We start from the raw sequence: 18216 nt of genomic DNA on the forward strand, positions 1-18216 counted from the left end.
TCTCTCTCTCTCTGTTTCTCTTTCCTCCAAAGATTGGATGGTAAAAAGCTTCAGTCTGGTGCTTTGGTCTCAACTTGGCCCTTTTCTGAATGACAATTTAGTTTACAGAGACTCCAGTATTGCATTTTATTTGTTGTTTTGAATGTTTAAAATATTTTCCAGTTCCAGTGTTAAACATTCCATAGAAATGAAATGTTTCAAAACACCAAATCCTCATACAGTGCAATAATTTCTGGGACAATTTATCATCCAGCAAAAATTGCTGGATGAAAAATCCAGCAATTTATCATGGGAGGCCTGAAAGGTATACAACAGGGGTGATGAATACAAATGCATGCCACACTTTGCAGATTTCTTTGTAAAAAACCCCCCAAAAACTCCAGCCTAGTAAAAACCAGGGTCTTGTACTATGCTTTGCTTCATACAGAGACTCTGTACTGTTGAGGAGCAGTTGTTTGCTGGAGGCATGGACTGTGTTGAAGTTTTAAACGATTGGATCTGATTTTAATCGCTAACATTTGGCCGTGACGCATGTTATGTGCCAGCTCGACCTTAAAGGAAGCTATGCTATGAAGTTTAACGGAAATTATGTGGGCTGTAAACAACCATCACCCTCTGCAAAGAGAGAAATGCCGAGTTGAACGAGATGACTGTTCATGTTGCAGCATTCCTCTTGCTCCAACTTTTATTGCTCAATATTTGGAACAACGCAGACTGACTGGTTTATTCACTTCATCCGCTGCCATCGGCAAACTACAATCACAGGCAGACAACAATTCATAAATCCTGCAGAAACTTGACATCAACTCCTCTTTCTGTTCGCTGATTGGCCTGCTTGAAATGCGTCCTGAGAAATTGAACTCAATGGGATGAATCCTAAACAGAGCACTGAAGGGAGATGAGAATCGAGGGGGGTTGATTTTTCACATATAACCCCAATAAAAGTACATTTATGTCGGTGTGTGCAACATCAGATCTGAAAAAGTTCAAAGCTTTTGCAAGACTCGTGTTTATGGATAAACCTCCAATCTGTGTTTGGACAAGAAGCTGATGCTGGAATTAGTTTCCTGCAGCGCCGCTAACGCGTATCGATTCGACTTTGATACGTGTGACGACAACATGACTGTTTCCTCGGAGGACGATATCGAGTTGAAAGAAACTGAGGAAATGACAGTCATCACCTCTACTATGATTTTGCTGGTGGATGGTGAAATATGGAAACTTTTCCAAGTCAGGAGATGATGGAGTCAATTGTCAAGATGATGACTCATCTTTACCTGTAATAGAGATCTTTAACTTCTCCTCATGGAAGACGTATCAGATTTATAGCATGGCCAGCAAACTCATCCGGTGAAGCTGACCTTTGTCCAGCTCTGCTGCCTGATGGATGATGAATACTTAGACAGTTGGTCCCTCTAAGAGCTTATATCATCAAAAAGGATATTGGAGGTGTACCAAAACTGCCCTATGTCTCTCTTACTTCATAATTTAATCGCCCTTGTACATCCCCCCCCAAAAAAGAGCAACACATGCCACATGTTTCTAAACTTACTGCATGCCTTTTGCTCCTTTGTAGATCCCTCAAATCCTGGAAATGTGGATCTCAACAGCAGCGACTGGGATGATAAAACCATTACAAGCGCATTAAAGTTCTACCTGAGGTGCGTTTGTTTGTGCATGTGTTTGTGAATAAGTGCCTAAAAGAAAGAAAACAAAATCCTTGCAGTATGATTTTTCATTAATTACGTTACATTTGGTCACACGTTACGTCATTTCAAAATGTTTCCACAAGGAATTAGATGTTTTCCAGAAAACCGTTTTATCATCTGGCATTAGACACAACTTGCTGTTTCCAAACTAACCCCACCAGAGGGCTCACTCTTTAACTTCTTAATAGTGTGACTATTTAATGAGTGGATTCTTGTTTTATTCTTTCGGTGTTTGATGTTTTAATTTATGTTCCCCATGTGTTTTCTCATTTTGTCTTTCCTTTCCCACAGGAATCTTTCTGAACCTCTAATGACCTACGATCTGCACGGAGAACTCATGAGTGCTGCAAGTAAGACATGTTTGAGAGCTTTTACTTTGCTAAGATCTGCATGGATGGGTTACAGCATGAACCCTAAAGTTGAGTTATGTTGCATATTACCAGTTGAGTCCAACTGTTTCTCTGAAAAATATTTGATCTAGCAGTTTATAGAAAGGGTGGAAACTTCGGATTTACGAGCTTGCTTTTTTTCCTCCCCTTTTTTTTTTCTTCTTTTTTTCTTCTTTTTTTTTTGCTGCTTCTTTAGCGTGGCTTACACTGGCTGGAAAAAAAACTCCCATCTAAACTCTGGGATTAAAAAAGCCATTTGTAAATCAATACAGTGCAGGCTGCGGGTTGAGCATCTTTATCTATTTGGACACCGAAGGAAATCCGAATCTTTATTTATACTCGTCTGTCACTGTGCATTATTGTAAACCTGAGAAGACGGTAGGTTTATTAACACCAGCCTCATTCTGTCAGGATGTTGCATTAAAGTACATGGAAATGCCCTTCATTAGCCGCACACGGTTCTCCTCATTACGTATCGTGACAGTTTGAAGACTCCGTTTTATTGGCTGCATACCATTGCACTGGGTGGTCATGCTTCACTCCATTTAACTTTGCAATTAAGGGGAAACTTTGTGATTTACACGGCTTAGTTTTACAGCATGTTTTAGATGCATCATTTTCACCTAGATTTTTGCTCGGAATATTCATTTATTTTTACTTGAACTAAAACGGTTAAAACTTTGCAGAGCTCCTCTCTTCCAGTTGATTTTCATCTTATGTTGGAACTAAAGCCTTATCAGAATTATTGCCCACAGTATTGGTTAAAAAAAATGGCCTCTTCGCCATCAGCCGTATGCTTGCCTGTATTTTGGCCAGACATTCAGACTTTTAGGTTTGATATTTTTATGTCATTGTCATTTATTAAAACACAATTCAACACAGATGTAACCAAAGCACATGTTTAGACCAGATGTTAAACCAAAACAGTGCTAGAGGTTTAAAGTGTAAACCCCTACTTTGAAGATCTTTTTGTTTCTTTCCCGATCACATTGTTGCATATCGGTTACATTATTTAAGACGAGCGTTGTATTCGTGTTTAAAGGGCTGACCTTTCTAGAAATGTGAACTTTCTAACCACAAGTTCCTGTGCTTTAAATCTTAGCTCAAGCAATCATTGTAGAATCATAAGTCAATAAGTCGCTGCGCCGCACATGATTCCCGTTTTGACAGAAGATTATTGCCTGCACTGAAATGACGGAACAAAAAATATACAGATAGTTCAATGAGATCCTATTAGCCGCAGTTCCTGCAGCACGCACAAAAATAGATAAAAATTTGCTGTCATTTCCAGTTCCAGCCACAAGTTTATACTTACTGAGTGATCAAAGATATAAAAATTATATTAATTTTGGGCTTTTAATGATAAATTGCACCTTTGTTATTCAATGATGGAGAGATAAGTTTGGGTGTTTTGGAAAATAAGAATTGGGTGTTCATTGCAAAATTAAATGGCAATGAATCCAGCTGACATAATTACTGTCACTCTTTTTTTCCCATCATTATAATGACCTCAGTGCTCTGCTTGAGCTTCTGTAGCCAAATAAGCTACTGACCAGCATCTGTTTTATGCAAATGAAGTTTTGCACGCATTGGAATTGCGATAATGTCAGCCATTTTGAGAGTAATGTGGATTTTTTTCTTGACAGGGTCCAGTTTATAATTTATATAATTGAGTACTTTTACACCGCACAGAAATTTGGTGGGGGTCTAAGTGTTTCTTAGCAAACCACGACCGCACATTTTTTTGCAGTCCTCAACAAGCTTCTGGCATTGTTCTAGTGGGATATTGAACCGCTCTTCTTGGCAGAGTTAGCAGAAAAAACATTTAAATTGGTGCTTACATTTTCAGTGGGATTCAGATCCAGGCCATTCCAGGAGCTTAATGTCGGCCTGTTTTATCCATTCCAAAACCAGTTTTGATGAATGTTTGAGTTCATTGTGCCGTTGGAACACGAATGCACCAAAGCAGCTGAATCAAATTGGGACAGTTTGGGTTAGATGAAAGGAAATTGGTTAAAGTGTTCAACAAAACCAAGGAAATCCACAAGGCTCCAACCCTACTGTGAACTGTAAATTGCTGGAACCAGTGTCACTGTCCACAGTTTTATACTGCCATTGACTCATAGCTTACTAACAAGAATGAAGCCCCTGCTGTTTAATCAACTTCCTACATGGAGCAGCCATATGACGTCTGGATAAAATCCTTATGGTCAGATGAAAGAGCAGAAATTAAGCTGCCTGGTCACAGTTGACAAGAAGAATGCTTTGATATAGTTATGACCAGGCTATCAAACCTAAACACGGTCAAACTGTCACACAAGGTGGCGGTAGGAGTGTGCTGTGGAGTTTGGGGGTGATTCCAGTTTATTGCTTAATAAGGATTTGGGTGGGATATTCTTCAATATTCCATCTAAATCCTTCAACCTCACCTCAAATCTGTCCAGTTGAGTCCAAACGGATTACTGAAACCTTGAACATTCATCAGAGCTTGTTTTTAAATGGATTAAGTGAGCTGATGTGAAGGTTCTGGATGGTCTCCAAGCCCAATCCTAATGAACATTTAAAAAGGAAACAAGCTCTGCCAGCTATGGTTAGATACACTGCAAACACACTAAATCTTATCAAGTATTTTTCTACTTTCTCGTGCAAATATTTTAGTACTCTTGAAATAAGGCAAGACTAACTTGCAAGTAATTTTTCACCAAGATAAAGAAGCCTGTGGTAAGTCAATAATACCTTTTAATTCATGGAAAAACTGGCAGGTTATTTAATTTATAACATGGAAAAATGTGTTGTTATTAAAGAAATATTTTAACAGTGGAGCGTTTGTCTTACTCCATGCGTACTACAATATTTGCAGTACAAACTAGGCAAATGTCCATCCAAAACTGGATGGAGCCTTCAACAAGGCTCCACTTGTGCAGCCTTGTTGAAGCTCCACAAATGGATTCACAGTTTGAATTTGTGTGGTTTTGAGAATTCATTTAAATTCAAATTTGTGCTTCATATTCCTTGTTTTAAGTCATTGAAGTTTTATTATTCAAAATCATTTCATCCTGAAAAAAAATAATAAAAATTTCAAATGGATCATTAAAAACCTCAAAACATTGTTTTTTATTAGTGGTGCAATTAGCCGTACAGGCACAAGAAGTATTAAACTTCGGTATTTATTGTTTGTCTCTATTTTTTTTTTTTTTTTTTTTTTTTTTTTTTACAATTATCTAAAACGACTTTGCTCTGTGTGCCACAGAGTCTGATAATCTGGACTTTCGACTGAGTGAAATTCATTCACTCATCTACAAACTACCGGAGAAGAATCGTGAAATGTTGGAGATGCTTATTAGGCACTTAGTAAAGTAAGTCCAAGCTGAGTTCATTGTGTCGTTTTTTTTACCACTTCCAGGGAAATAAATCCTCTCTTTCTGAAGTGAGCTCATACTTTTTTTGTCACCGCCTGGCTTGAGTTACATTTTATTTAACCAGCCTGGCATGATGTTGACAGCGTGTGCAGCCACAGTGATGAAAACCTGATGACTCCCTCCAACATGGCAGTTATCTTCGGCCCCACACTCATGAGAGCGAAGGAGGAGACGGTGGCGGCCATGCTTGATATCAAGTTCCAAAACATTGTGGTTGAGATTATGATCGAGGACTACAAAAAGGTACAAGTGAAGCAGGCATGTCTTTTATTTATTTATTTTTTCAACCAACAGTGATTGTTAGGGGTTTTTATTCTTAATTCATACCACTTCCATATGTCTGTGTTTGTAATGTCTTGTTAGTGGATTAGAGCTGTTATTACATGTGGTTTGTTTTCGGTTAATGAGGACCCGTTGGAAGCCTTGTTGCTGTCCAAGCAGTTGCCAGCACTGAAAACAAAAAAAAAACCCAATCAAGTTCAGTTTGTGATCTGTAATTATTACTGAAATGTACCAGAATTTATGTGTTGTAAATATATTATTTTGCTGTAGTTTAGGCATGTTCGTTACATATTTTTTAATTATTATTTGTATTTGCAAATGTCTACAAAACATGTGCAGGGCCTTGCAAAAATACTCATCCCCCTAAACTTTCCTACTGTTTTAGTGATGGTCTGAGTTCATCATAAAGTGGTGAATAATTCTAAAAAGTAAAAATTTTCTACTAACTAGTCTAAAATGTATTCAGTCCCAGAAATCTGATGCTTTAGGAAGAAATCTGTTGCACAACGGCATGTGGAGTGAAGTTCCCCGCCGCCCTTTTCCTGGAACTTTGTGGTTGTAACATGATAAAATGGGGGAAAAAAATCAAGATGTATGAAAAATAACCAGAAGGGTCTGTAAAATCTACTGAAGAGTACTTATTTAGTTGCTGTTTTTCAGCTCGTCATGGTTCAGCCCTTTACCTCAGTTACCAGCTGGAAGAAGCTGAAAAAGCAGCCAATGAACCAAAGTGCTACTGTAACTTTTTATGCGATTCCAGATCTTCACTTGCATGCCAGAGGACAGCGCCTTCCCACCTGTCCCTCCTCCTCGGATCACGGCGAGAAAGCGGCAGCCAATCACCATCTCCAAGCGGCCGGCTCGTGTTTTCCATCCTCTTAGTCACGAGCATGTCCGCGACGCAGAGAGTAATTATCTGCCGACCTAATTGTGATCACCCTCCTCCTTGTCCCATCCTCCTTGTGCTCAGCGTACAATTTCGTCTTCTTTTTTTTTTTTTTTTTTTTTGTCTGTCGAGACCACAGCAAGGTCACTTCTTGACATTTTACAAATGGGATTTATTGAAGCGTGCTTGTTTTTCCCAGTAATTACCACGAATTGCAAAAACATGGAAGCAGTTTGCCAATTGAAATTCATTTTTTTCCTGTTTACTTTTTAATGTTAATAGAAAACCATGTGACTTTTTTTTTAAATAGCTCATTTGACATACAAATAAACATATCCACTGTTCATTTCTACCCTTCCACAGTCTTGTTCTTCTAACATGTCAGAGCAAAATCATGCAATTTTCTCATTTTTTAACCTCCTTCGTTGGTTCAAACTAAAATGTTAGTTGTGAGTCCTTGCACTCACTGTGGCCCAGAAAATTTGGCTCGTCTTTGTTGGGATATTTAAATTTTTCCCTAACTTGCTGCTTTTGCAGAGTTTACAGTTTATGCACATGTGCAATTCATTTTACTGCAGTAAAGTTCTACACTGCTTGTTTACATTAACTTTGCACCCACTGTACAATCCCAAGATAATTTCTGGATTTTACATTTCATCAGGTGCATTTCACGGCAGTAAATATTCACATTTAATGGTGGTTTAAGGTTACAGTGCAGTTAAAGCTGGGTTTCTTCTTTTTTTTTTTTTTTTTTTTTTTTTTTTTGCAACAGATGGGCAGAAAGACACCTCTGTGGTGGATGGGGATGTCTCAGCGAGCCCCAAACCCATAAAGCCGACGAAACCCATGAGCTGTGCCCCACTCGCTCCAAGAGAACCTCCTTCAAGGCAAGCGGGGATCTACAGGCCGGCCAGCCGCCAGGACCGTCCGCCCGACTCCGACGCTGAGAAGTTGAGCGACATGAGGCAAAAGCCAGACTCTTCCCCAGCAGCAAACGGGGATTCTGGGCTATTTGTGAGTCGAGTGCCGTCGTTTCAACGTCAGAAAGCTTCTCCGAAGGGAACACCAGCCAACAGAGAAGGTAAGAGTCCAAATTTTATTAAAGAAAATGAAACTAATTTATGCCAACATTTTATCTGAATAAAATAATATAGATGATAACATCAGCCTGGATTGTTATATAGTCTAAATGTTTTTCTTAAAGAGTACATATGGTTCCTGTGGCATTTAGGTGCTGTTGATTGTAACAGTAACACATTCCCATCACTTCATCTCAGAAGATTAACTGTGCACACATATATAAGCTTAACATAATATGTTGGATTTAAATACAAATTCACAATTTAGGAGGTGTAGCTTAAAATCGAATTTATCATTGCTAGAGGATAATGGGCCGAATTTTTGCAATTAAATCTGATGTTATTCATAATTTAAAGTAATATTTTTATGTTACAAACATGTTTCTTGTATCTTTAAGTATGAGCTAAAGATTAAGGTGATGGCAAGGAAGGCATGGGTATGAATAATTTTGGGCTTTTCTGTAAATGTTCAACCACCAGCCTCTGAACTGCTGCTGCTCCGGCAGCTTGAAGAGCTTTTACTTTTTTGGGAAGGCAAAGTAGGTTTTCCTCAAGAATCTCCGGGATGGACTTGCCAAGTCCCGCTGTTGTAAATCAAGCTCCGCAGCGTGATGCCGCTACCAGCACGTCTGCTTGTGGGGACCGTTTTCATGGGGTCACGAGGTGTCGGGTTGTACCACAAGCGGCAATTTCTTTTGATTATCACAAAGTTAAAATTTAGTCTATTCCACATGTTTGGAGATCTTTCAAGAACGTTTCTTGTTTAGTTTTTTCCTTTTTTTTTGTTGCTTTTTTTTTTTTGTTCCGGCACCTTTTTTTTAGCCCAGCATTGTCAACTATGCAAGTAAATGCCTCCTCCAGCTTTTTGGCTCATAAGTCAGGGCGACCTTGAAAGCAGTTCAATCTAATTAAAAATCTAATGTTATGCTCATGATTAGTCAGACCTCTGGCAGGTACAGATTTAACTTTTTTATTTAACCAAGCTGTTTGTGTTTTAATAAGAGGTGAGAGGAGTCTCTTAGAAGATATTAAAAAGAGTAAAAGAAGTGTCAATTTAAAAAAATCCTATTTAAACTTTATTAATAAAGACACAACTTGTGAACATGTTATTTACAGATGTATTTATGTGCAATAATTCTGGTCTCTTGGGTTTTAAAAGGTAGTGCAGATGCGTGCTTCCTTCTCATCTTGTTAGTGAGTGGACCTCCCAAAATCTGCAAAGTGCGTAGAAGCTGGCTGGTATACAAGCTACCCTGCCCTCTTAGCATTTTTTGGCCATGACTTTTTATTTCATCTCCACCTCTCTTTAATCATGTAGTGAAATTTGTCATCCCAGTCGGGCAGCACAAACAGCTCAGACATGGCTGCTGTACATCTTAACAATTTGCTTGTGTGTTTTTTTCTTTTCTTTTTTAAATTTTTTTTATGCTTATGCCTGTTTTTTTGTTTGTTTTTGTTTCGTCTCTTAGGACATTCTGATGGTGTAACCAAAACAAAGTCTGCAGAGAAACATCCCATTTGTCGACCCCCCATCAGGCCCCCTGAGCCCCCATCCAGATGTCCCGCTCCACAAAAGCTCCCAGTTGCAGCCAGCTGTGAGGGCACGCCCACATCTTAGTGAGTACACCAAAGTCTCTACCCTCATGCTTTCTGGGTAATTAAACACAAGGCTCTGAGCAAAGTGTCTAAACCTGTTCAACTCTTAAGATTTAAATTATATAGCAAGATTAAAGCCCCTTTCGGACTGCAGGACCGAGCCTGGCTCGGCCTGGCCCGGGTTCAAGTCCCGGGTCCGGCCTTCTTGCGCTAGCACTTAGAGCTAACTAGACGAGAGCTGTGGTTCCACTCGGGGCAGCCAGACGGGGCTGGTATGCAGTCAGACGTTAATTGGTTCATTTGCTGCCGAGGCGGGCACAGAGAAGAGTCATCTTCCAGATCACATGTTGTGTTAGACTTTCTCGATGTCGGCGTCAAAATAAATCCCATTGTCGATTTTTAACCATCAGATTTTCAGTGATAATTATGACATACTCAATTGCATTTAATTTTCTCTTAGTTTAATTAATATTCAACAAGCTGAAGGGAGGATGCACATGCTGCCATCACACGTCAAGCACATAAGTATATGTAACTTTGACCCAGGAAATTACTTATAAACAATGAAATTAAATGATTGATCTTAAGCTATAAGCTATTTATATGCGATGGCCTGAATGTATAGAATCTTTTTGATGTTGATCTGGAGGATGAATCTGCGCTACACTGGCGTCTTCAGCCAAAGTTTGGCAATCGGGGAGCATTTCTCTAATTGAAGTGATCAGAAGTCGGCAAGCCTCTCTGCACGAGGGGATTTCCTCACCTCGCTTTGGTCCAGCGGGGGAATTCCCGAAGGCGCAGCGGTAATTCAGCTGCACCAAACCTGGGTCCAGCTCTGAGATGACACTCGGATGAGGAATTTTTTTAATGATTTAGTTAAAGGTAAAAAGCTGAGGTAATTCTTTTCCCCAGCGCTGACTAGCACGTACAGAAGAAGCTGGACGGGACAACGAGGAACGTAAAAGTTTTCCACGGTCTCTGGGAAGGCAGCTTCAGCTCCTCGCACACTTTCTAAATGGAATACGTTATGTATGGCCGGCCCAGTGGCTGACACGTCGGGCCATGCAGTGCAAAAAATCTTATAGTGACCTTGAAGACATGACAGTCGTGGTTTTGAAGAGTCAGCACATTTCAAATCCTTTTATTTGATCTAAACTATCACGAAACACATCACTGCTCAATCTTTAACTTGAGTGCAATAAAAAATATTATTTTCCAAAATCACCAGGGATTTATAAGTTTTATTATTTACACTTCACTTTTGCAAATGGTTTAGATTTTCTTGGGAATTTTTATTGTATCTTATGATGAAGGTGTGAGTAAGTCAAATGGCTTCAGGATAATTGCCAATCCCATACACAAAAATACAAACTCAGAGCAACTGGAAATGATTTTTTTTTTATTTTTACAACAGGTTGGTCTGACAAAACAAAACAAAAATTAATGTTGAAACCATTTTTTTTTTTCCCCTGTTGGGCATGGGGGAGGATCTGTGAGCCTGTGGGCTTGTGTCACTTCCAAAGGCCTTGTACTGGAACCTTGATGAAGTCCAAGGACATTTTGAATAATTTTTTAAATCACAGCACTTGCTAGAAAATGTAAAAAATGAGTCGCCTCTGGGTGTTTTAATGGGGTATTGATCCAGTACATCGGACCAAATCAACACAGAAGTGGTTGGATTTTCAATTGTAGACTATGTCATCAATGCCATTCTACATTAAGAAGGAGTCCTAAATGGACATGGCGGCACCATAAATCCTGGTAGTGATGCTGTTAACCATGCAACCCAAACAGCCCATTAAGTAATGTTTTATCTTCTGGAAATATGATTTAACGACAGAATGATTTCAATGTATGTGGCTTCACATGATACCCACACTTCCAACTTCTTGCCCTGCACTTTTTGTAGATCGTTTAACACGCCACTTACCTTTGTTTTTCAGTGTTGCATCAAAGACCAAGTTTTTTGAGAACGCCTCCAGACAAATTGTCAGGTTTGTAAAGCCTTTCATTGTTTCTCATCCACTTAGTCCATTTGTTTAGCTCACTTGACTAATCAGATGCAGGTTTTTCTACAATAAATGTCAGTTTAACTGCATGAAAGTGTGACAAGGATTTTAATTCCTATTATATGCATCAGCACTAAGATTTTAAGTCATTTAACTAAGTGAATAAATGCTAACTGCCCCATATTATTAAGATTTTCCATGCTGTGGCTTGTTTTTTAGAACATTAAATCTGTCTTCATTCTGGACTTATTTAGATGCCCAGACTCCCACGTGATAGGAGTGTGTATGTTGGTTTTATATCCCAATGGGAAATTAAAACTGAATGCACACCAGCCCCTGGAGACCTCCTCTAACTGCAGGGACCAAATCGAGTTCTCTGTAGGTCCAGATTGCCCATTGCAAGTTAGGACTTTGCTTCTCAGGGAAAGTATAAAATTTCCCTTAAGCTGTGTTAAGCAGTGTTTCCGCTGAGTTAATGACTTAGGCCTGGCGTGCGTGTCAAACGGCGTAAAACTTTAGGTAGTTTTATGTGCATTGTAAGTGTTCCCTTACACATGGGCCCTTTGATTTTTTTTTTTTCACTCATGCAAGATCCTTTAGCTCATGATGTAGTGGAGTCTGTGTGATGTGGAAATGGACACATCTGCTCTTTTATGATTTGCATGGCTGAGCCAATTCAAGGCCCCTGCTCTCTGCCCAGCGCAGGCAACGATGCACGATGTAAACGAAGAATGTGGGAGTTTTATCAAAGAGAGTTTATGTCTTTGGTGTTCTTTTATTGGTATCCCCCTTCATTATGTTGTCTTGAGTTGAGGCGATCCTTTCCAAAAAATAGAAGCCCAGGCTTGAGTAAGTTTTGTTTTGGCTTTTGAACAACAGAATATCAGCTTGCGACTTCAGTAATCATTCTCCCTAACCTGAATAAAATCTGTTCTGCTTAAACTATACATTCTGAATGCATTTTAAACATTTCCTTCCTGTTTCTTTTCATTTAGCCCTCCAACCTCTTCACTTTCCACGGTCGTGACAAATGTGAAAAAAGAGGTAAGAGTCCAGTAACTTTCCAGATATTTACAGTTGTGTAACATGTGTGGAGGAGGGTTAGGTTTATAATGATCTCAAAGTTAGGCGGGGCTGGTTCTTAACTTTTAATTTAGGTAAAACAACTGCTTGTTTTATTCATACTGATTTCACTGCTGTGGATGTCCAATGCATTTCATTTCTGTTGTTGATTAAGGATTCGGTTGAGGCCTTTTTAATGATCAGTATTGGAGTTGATTAAATTTGCCCCCCAGTGGTTATTGTTGGTGTGCTTTTGGTAGTTTTACATCAGCTGCACATGCCATGTCGACTAGCATGCTGGTTAGTCATGTTTTGGAGATTTTTAAAAAAAAATTTATTGCTAATCTAATGATACTGTTATTCCTAACTATCGTAATTTTTTCACCTGTTGCTATGAAATAGAGAGCGAACAAGGGAACACACCGACTGCTGCAGCTGATAAAGTAGCTTTTCTTAACTTCACCCTGTGGTGAAGCAGCATATTGAGGCTTACCTGCCAAAACTCCACCTGTCACCCATTATTTAGTAAACCTGTTTCAACCATCTGCTTCTCCAGACCACCTATATGCCTTAACTGTGTGAAGTTCCAGTGTATTTTCTTGAGCAGCGTTGTATGTGTTAAGACTGTATGCTTAAATAACCTCTGCTGTAATATTTATTTAAGTTATGTGTCTTGGGAGTCTCTATTTATCTGGGGAATGCTACATAGTTTACAAACAGTTTTTTTGTAACAGTCATAGCTTAGCTTAGCATTTCTCAGCTTATTTTAGCATCACTCAGCTAGATTTAGCATTGCTTACGTCACACTAGCGTATGATAGCTCACCCTAGCGAAGCACAGGCCTTGCTTGTAGCAAAGCTTTTAATACAATAGTTTTCCTTAACATGGTTTAGCTGAACTGGGTAGATCTTAACATTGCTTATCTTATTTTAGCTCATGTGCAAATGCAAATGTGGCTTAGCTAAGTTTACATTAGCAAAACGTAACTTAACCTTTTAAGCCTAGCTTGATTTACCTGCAGCTTTTCCTACCTGAGTTTATACAACTTGAAGCAAACCGTTGCTTAGCTTGGCTTGGCTTAAAGCTAAAGTACATATTTAACTGTCACTACGTCATGACAGTACAGTGTGAGACAGATAATCTGTGGAAAAATTGAGCCGTCTCCCAGCTCGGTTATCTTCTGTTGTTTATGAAGATGAGCTGTCAAGTAAAGTTTAGTGCCACGTGTAAAACTCCCATTAGCTTCTCTGTCTGATTAAAACAGTAAACTAAATCAGTTCCTTGCTTTGTTTTTATAGCTATTTGAAGAACTGACTCTTTCACCAGTTGTGTGCTTGTACTCAAAACTCTTTGGCGGGAAACTTAAGTTCAAGGTCATAACTCAAAACACAAGGCTGCCAGCACTGCCTTTTGAATGCTGTGGTTATTTATGGTTTGTTTTTAAGAGATGGATAACATAGCGGAATATCTTTATAATTATACAGCATAAACACCACAAAGATTTAGTTGTAACTAACAATTTATGTTTACTGTTCACAATATTATTGTCTTTTCTACCACTGTGCTACTTGTGAAGTAAAACTGATCAAACTAATTAGCATTGTTAGCCACCACATTTAAATGTTTGTATTTATTCAATCAATCAGACACAAGTACACGGTTAGACGGATGAAAAAAAAAACCTGAAAAACTATGTATATGTTCTGTCTACTGTATTGACACACAAAACCTATTTATTTGATGCTTAACCGACACCATGCTGTCTGGGCTTGTTACAAACATTTATGTCAAACCAGCAATTAAAGGTGTTGGCTCTCTTGTTTCTTTTTTTTTTTTTTTTCTACTGCCAGAGAAATTTATAGACAGACAATTTTTTTCACTTCTTTCTATTTTTTTGTGTCTTTTCCAACTTGAGAGGAATTTCCTTCCTCCAGTCGTAAACCCCAGCTGAATCATAGCTCACATCAACAGGTTGGGAAGAGTGAGAGCTATGCTACATTACATACTACCGGATAAAACTCTTTACTGCCACCAACATGTCAATAAACGGAGTTTAGAGTCCAGAAGCGGTAGCACGCAAAGCCCTAGTGGTTTCAGGAATTTGAAACCAGCTCGTGCTTAGTTAAACCACCGTCAGTGTGGTTTGTGGCAGTCTGAATCGATCTATATAATGTCTGCAGTTTGCGCCATCACTACTGATGAAGACTGGCAAGAAATGAAACCTTTTGACATGTTTGTGTTTTCTCTGTCTTTAACTTAAATGATGTCTTCCTGTCGCCCAGCCCTATTATTCAGTATTAACCAGAATGTGCTCATGTGAAAATATGCTTAGCATATTTGTTTTCCATTCATACAAAAAAAGGGGCTGCTTCATATAGAATTGACCCTTAGCAGCTTAACATAACATGTTAGCATACCTGGCGTGTTGCCTTGAATATTTTATTAATGTTTGAGAAGTTCTTGACTCTCCTGTGGTAAAAACACTGGGAAAAAAACATTTGCTCTCACCCAGCGCCGCATTAACCAAGCCTCAAATCTCACAAACTGCTTCCTCCACTTGGCTCCTTCAGACTAGCGGCAGCAGCGATAGGCAAACACCTGTTGGAAATGAGCATCTTCTGATCTCATATGAACTACTTCTCATATAATGAACGTTATTGAAGGCTTACTGGGGAAAGGTTGTTGTGATTAGTAGGAGACAGAGGCCCAATTTCAAGGCATTAAATTGCAAAGTCAACTTCTTTTAAGACATTTGACTTTTAAGACAACTGAAGCTAACATAGTTACTTGGTTGTGGTATAAAATGGCTATAGGTTCCTGGCAAATACATAATACCGCCCCTTTAAGACATTCTATCCGTTTTGTTTCCCCAGAACTGAAGAGGTGGAACAGTGGACGACCCGGACGGATGTTCTCAGCTGCACTTTTCAGATTACGTGAGAAAGATCTGAATGGGTTTGTTTGGGTTTCCTCTGATTATCAGCTGTGTGACTGTAAAGCAACACGCCAAACTCGATCGTCATTCCCCAACACGTGCTGCGCTGTTCATCAAATCTTGTCTTTTTACTATTTTGACTTGTTAATTTATTTTTTTATTTTTTTGTTGCCTCTGTTACTTGCATAAAATAACCAATGTGCTGGTTATGACTTGTAGTGCTAACGGTTGGTCCTAGCAGCATGAAGTATTTTCCACAAAGAAGAATAACTGACCTGAACCTGTCGTCATCAGTTTAGTCACTTGAAAGTGTAATCCATTACTTTAGATATTAACTTCTGAAATGTTTAAGAGGATTAGCTACTGCAATTGTTTGCTAGCTGAGAAAGCTAATTTTGTCATATTTGTCAGTATTAAAGCATGCAGCACTGAAAGGGCACTAATAAGAAACATTTTCACTTCTGGCAGAAAACTGGAAAAGATTTGAGCATTAAAGCTAATAAATAAAGAAGCTATGATGGATTTGGCTTGCATTCCAGCCACTATATATTGAATTAATGACAGTTTTACTTACAAACTGGGTTCCCCCTTGTGAGTTTTTTCATTTCTTACCAACTTTAGGATATTTCAAGTTGTAGGAGCGTTTTGTCAATTTGTTTCAAGTTGAAATGGTTGGGATCACAAAATCAGATGTAATCATATAGAATGTTACAAACCACACTCCAATGTTTTATTGTTGTTCCTGTTCTCAATGTTATGTTCATTTCACATGTTTTCTTGATCATTTGAAATGTTGTTTTTTTTTTGTCTATTTTTCAAAAAGAAAAATAAACGAGATATTTGAAAGACTCAGATGTACAATTTATTTCTTTGAAGAGCTGTTGTTCTGATGTTTTACTGAAAGGTCCACTTATCCTTTCTCTTCACTCTCCTAGTTTACTTTTCGGATTGCAGGGCTCAGTTCAGTTAAAGTCATTTTGAGATTTTAAAGGCCTGTTAAATAATGTGGTAGACCCACGTCCCACATGTGCAAGCCATCTTGGAAGCATTTTTTTTTTCTTTTGCTCGAAGGCAGATTTATATTTACTGAGGTTTAAGAAATGAGTTATTTATTTTAAATAGTGTTATTTTTAGTGCCGTTTTAAATGAGACATTTAACAAAGTCAATCAAAGTTATTTTGCTCTAGCCTCAAATTAGCCTGGAATATTCGCTTGCAGGTCTGCCACATTTACGAGAAAAGATATAGTAAAGTAAATAAAAATGCCTTATGCCTTAAATTAATGTGTTGTTGCATACCTATCTGTATCTATAGATAGAGAGATATCTATAAATCTATGTATATAAATATGTATGCAACAACAGTAACACAAATTTAAGGGATTTTTATTTACATTATTACATTTATTTACGTTACATTATTTAAAAAATACAAATCCTATGACAATTATGCCAGCAGCAGTCTTGTGAAACACATTTAGTTCTTATTCTTTAAATGTACTCAAAATGCCTCAGAAATTTATGCATTTATTTTTAACGGGTTTAGTGCATGTTTTCCAGGAATACAGTGTGGTCAACGCCGAATGCTTTTGGTGATTCGCATATTAACCAGAGCTCCCATTTGTACCTCTGTCACTCCCAATTCTTAATCCTAATGTTTTACTGCTAATAATAAAACAGGCCCAACACACAGATTCGAATTGTCAGACTGCATTAGTCCCACCATCTTGACTCTGAGAAAGCCGAGCCTTTCAAAGGCTCCTGTCTGCTTGGTCTTTACAAATACAGAAACTAATTCACACACACAAAAAAAATGCAGAAATAAATATTTCCTCTGTGCAATGCTAATTTATTGCTTCAGTTTGGGGGGGAAAAAAACCCATAGTAGCGCCTTCTTGAGGCTATAAACTACGATGGTGGTGTTCAGAGTGAATGCCAGTGCCAACATGCTTGCACGCTCACCATTGCAATGACGATTTTGAGGCAGAATTTATGTCCACTGTGTGTTTAATGGCTCTTGGTGGCGCCAGAGTGAAAAGGGATCATCAGTGTGATGTCTTTATCCTTTAGGGGGCAGGGGAAAATAAATTTTAATGAGATTATCAGTTGGGCTATCGAAATAAAATGAAAAAAAAAAACTACGATAGATAATCCGTTTGTGAACATCCGCGCGACTTTGAGCTGCAGGGCTGTGATCATGTGGCCTCACGAGGGGTTGGCCGTTCAAAGCGTTATTTTAAAAAGAAAACCAGAAGCAAAGCAATTCAACACCTCATATGTGCACAAAGAGCTTGCACATTTGTTTTACCATGCGCTCCTCCTCCACATTCCAGTGGGCACTGCCAACGCAGGCCTGAAATCCCTCCCCCCTTTCGGCTCTTTGCTGTTCACTCCACCAGCTTGAGCTGAGCTGGGTGGAGCTCCCGTAGAGGTACAGTCAAAGTTTTCAAGCCTGTGTTAGTGATTAAATGTGCAGTCAAGAGTGAGTCGGTACAAACACCTAGATCTCTCAAATCCAGGCCTCGAAGGCCGGTTTCCTCCATCTTTTAAATGTGTGTCGGGTCCAACACACCTCAATCAAACCAGTGCACCATCTTTTGAGTTTGTGGTCCGATTCTCAGAGTCCTGCTGATGACCTCATTGAGGATCCCCACCCTACACTGACAGAGGCATCTTCATTTTAAAAGGTTAGTCCTAACATGCCTTGCTCACAATAATTATTGCATTACCACAAAAAAAAAAAAATCAAGTTTTCAGCTAACCAAAAATATATTCACATCCCTTGAGCTTCAACTGCGTTTGCTAGAGCAATCACCTTTTGTTGCGCTGAAAGAAATTCAAATTCTATCACA

At 38.8% G+C, this 18216-nt stretch overlaps 1 protein-coding gene across 2 annotated transcripts in view; it reads left to right on the forward strand.

Moving 5' to 3' along the window:
• Positions 1-16214, forward strand: part of LOC129368387 (oligophrenin-1-like) — a 41253-nt gene extending 25039 nt beyond the window's left edge. The window contains exons 15-24 of one of the 2 annotated variants that reach the window (XM_055043308.1): positions 1577-1661; positions 2001-2059; positions 5349-5454; positions 5601-5775; positions 6560-6707; positions 7458-7766; positions 9234-9381; positions 11304-11354; positions 12365-12413; positions 15305-16214. In XM_055043308.1, coding sequence (XP_054899283.1) covers positions 1577-1661; positions 2001-2059; positions 5349-5454; positions 5601-5775; positions 6560-6707; positions 7458-7766; positions 9234-9381; positions 11304-11354; positions 12365-12413; positions 15305-15310 — 1136 coding nt within the window. In that variant the 3' untranslated portion in view covers positions 15311-16214. The remainder of the gene's footprint in view (positions 1-1576; positions 1662-2000; positions 2060-5348; positions 5455-5600; positions 5776-6559; positions 6708-7457; positions 7767-9233; positions 9382-11303; positions 11355-12364; positions 12414-15304) is intronic. The other variant, XM_055043309.1, reaches the window with a different exon arrangement.
• Positions 16215-18216: the final 2002 nt, after the last annotated feature.

The sequence above is a fragment of the Poeciliopsis prolifica genome, unplaced genomic scaffold (genome assembly GCF_027474105.1).
Source record: "Poeciliopsis prolifica strain line A6 unplaced genomic scaffold, Auburn_PproV2 SCAFFOLD019, whole genome shotgun sequence".
Classification (NCBI taxonomy): domain Eukaryota; kingdom Metazoa; phylum Chordata; class Actinopteri; order Cyprinodontiformes; family Poeciliidae; genus Poeciliopsis; species Poeciliopsis prolifica.